Source organism: Octopus bimaculoides, chromosome 30 (genome assembly GCF_001194135.2).
Source record: "Octopus bimaculoides isolate UCB-OBI-ISO-001 chromosome 30, ASM119413v2, whole genome shotgun sequence".
NCBI lineage: Eukaryota > Metazoa > Mollusca > Cephalopoda > Octopoda > Octopodidae > Octopus > Octopus bimaculoides.
Window position 1 is genome coordinate 661731 of NC_069010.1, and position 3142 is coordinate 664872.

The window sequence follows — 3142 nt, forward strand, 5'->3', positions numbered from 1 at the left end:
TTTGTCCCCACCAACGCTTGATAACCAATATTGGTTTGTTTACGTCCCACGTAAGTTAGTGGTTCCGCAAAAGGTATCCGACTGATTAAGTGCCAGATTTTAAAAATTCAGTATAAAGGATGATTTGTTCAAGTAAACGCATGAAGGTAGTGCCCCAGCATGGCCGCAGTCTAATAACTGAAACAAGGAATAGTAAAAGTATATACTCCAGTAGCAGTGTAATGATAAAAAAAGGTTTTCAAAAAAATGAAATATTAATTATTACAATAACATTGACCATCTTCAGACCAGTGCATAACTTTAAGAATCATATTCAAAACTCATAAAACAATGTTCACCTTTTGGTTGAAGATATATACTGGGTACCTATAAATTGACTTTACAATTTGAACAATTTCGAAGAAAATGAAGAATAAAGAGAGCTCATCAAACTTTATTGGAAATTATTGGCAAACAAATATCAGAAGCATTATAACACTTCGACGTGGATTCAATTGTTACATACCAATTTTACGTCGCTAAAAGCCACACTGCTTTTGCCTTGGTTGATTCTTTTAAATGGGATTTTCACTAAAAGAGTCTTCCCCATGAAGACATTCTTTTAAATCTGATTAATCTACACATTTTCTTTCAAAAATAACAGATATTTTGATTCAAAGTCACTTTTTCGCCTTACGCTGCTATTTTGGCCTCACATAGTTTGACATAACTGCTTTAAAGAACCAATTTCCAATTATTTTAGCTCCAAATGCAGCTTACAACTCGATCATCATTGCCAAAACGATGAGACTAATTAGGTTGAGAACTAAATTACTAATTAAATCATGTAATTGGAGTGGAAGAGTTGCACTTTGTTGTTCACAGTCTCTAAGTGAAGATCAGTAACAAGGACGGGGAGCCTATTGTTGGGGTGCCTTGTGGGATAATCTATAGTCACCTTGATACTTTGGGGGATGGAGTTGGCTACTTGCTGGAAGCTTTCCATTATGTTCCTATCAGTTTCTACATTACCGTTACTAGAGAAGGTCTTAACTATGATATTAATGTTATCTACATCCCTACTGTAAAGTAGAAGAGTTGTGGACTGTTTTGCCAAAGATTGCTTAAGTTTTCTATCCCAACAGGTCGGCATGAAGGAGCTGGCAATATCTCCAGATACACCGACACAAATGGCTGCACCTTGAACCTGCATGTATAGCTTCTAGATAAAGTTTACTATGTGGTTCTTCAAGGTGGTTCTTATGCTAGCTGCTACTGCATGTGCAATCATTCCCTTCACCTAATTCTTATTTTCAGGCAGTTGGGTGGGTACGGTCCAGCCACACCAGCGCCCAGCGGTGCTTTTCCTCACTGCTGAAGTGATGGTCGGTGGTCTAAACGTCTGTGAAATGGCGGGCAGAATATACTGAGGTCATGGTTGTCTAAATCGTCACCGTCGTAGCTTAGTCTAAGAACGAGATCCGCATCAATCATGTTTACCTCCCAAAACTTTACTTCATTTTCACATATTATCTCAATGCATTTCGCCCCAGCAAAATCTATGTCAATAGATGGGTAGAGTGAATCATATGCACAGTGCCCAGGACACAACCAGTGAAGACATGGAGTGGTTGCAAATACTGATTTAACTGAGGACATTCTCTATGCTAACATAGAAAAGCAGAAGAAGAAGAAGAAGAAGAAGAAGAAGAAGAAGAAGAAGAAGAAGAAGAAGAAGAAGAAGAAGAAGAAGAAGAAGAACAACAACAACAACAACAACAACAACAAACACAACAACAACAACAGCAACAACATTAACAACAACAATAAGAAATAATTCAGAAGAGAAGATTGGAAAGCAAGTGGTCAGCAAAATGGAGGCGGAAACGAAGAACATAAGATGACAAAGATGAAGGAGAAGAAGAAAAGGAGGGGAGCAGGAGGAAGAGGAGCAGGGGAGCAGGTAGCGGAGCCGGAGGATGGGATGAGAAGGAGAAGGAGGAGGAGGAAGGAGAGAAGAAAAAGAAGAAGGAGGAGGAGAATGAGAATTTCATTCGGTGGAAGTGTGGGTAAATAACCACACGGTACCACAAGAATCAAGAGAACAATGTGAAATGAAAGTGTAGCTAAAGCATAAGTATTATATTATCATTGCAGACACACATACATTTTCAGAAATAAAATTTTGATGCAGACAAATATCAACTGCCATTAACTATCATGTTCGGACACAATCAAATAAATATAACATGAATATGAAAACTAAATATCAGTTCCACTAATAAAGCGTGAGAAACACTGAAATCGGGGATATTTAATTTAAAAACACATTACATTAGTCATGTATCAACGATAACACTAAAGGATCTTACAATTTCTGTAAGCTGTGAAGGCCTTGAAACATTCCTTTTTCAATCCTCGAAATTGTTTTGTAAAGAACTCTGAAGCAGGAAAAAATGTTGTTTAGTTTGATATTGTAAGTAATTACAATAAAAAATATTGAATATTGTTCTTTAAGTAAAGAAACAAAATTATAGGAAAATACAACACCAAGAAGAAGAAGAAGAAGAAGAAGAAGAAGAAGAAGAAGAAGAAGAAGAAGAAGAAGAAGAAGAAGAAGAAGAAGAAGAAGAAGAAGAAGAAGAAGAAGAAGAAGAAGAAGAAGAAGAAGAAGAAGAAATTAATTTTGGTGGAAATGTGGATAAATAACTGACAGTCGTTGTCATGTCTGGACACAATCAAATTAGATATAACACGAATATAGAGCTTAGTTGATATAGTAAGTAATTGCGATAAATTATTGAATAATGTTCTGTATGTAAGAGACAGAAATTATAGGAAACCATGTGAAAAAAGAAGATAAGAAGAAGAACAACAACAACTACCTCAACATAGAATTTGGAAGAGAAGACTGGAAAGAGTAGGTGGAGAGCAAGAATGAGGAGAGAGCGAAGAACACAAGAAGACAAAGATTAAAGAGAACCTAATGTTGTTTATGTAGAGAAAGTTAGAAGTGGCTGTGTGGTAAGTAGCTTGCTTACCAACCACATGGTTCTGGGTTCACCCCCACTGCGTGGAACCTTGGGCAAGTGTTTTCTACTTTAACCTCGGCCGACCAAAGCCTTATGAGTGGATTCGGTAGACGGAAACTGAAAAAAGGCCG

General features: G+C 37.0%; 1 protein-coding gene across 1 annotated transcript in view; it reads right to left on the reverse strand.

Annotated features, from left to right (window-relative positions):
* LOC106877465 (uncharacterized) overlaps window positions 1–3142 on the reverse strand; it is a 38278-nt gene that overhangs the window by 29752 nt on the left and 5384 nt on the right. Inside the window, exon 4 of the mRNA XM_052978056.1 lies at window positions 2352–2420. Within this exon, the coding sequence (XP_052834016.1) occupies window positions 2352–2420 (69 nt within the window). The remainder of the gene's footprint in view (window positions 1–2351; window positions 2421–3142) is intronic.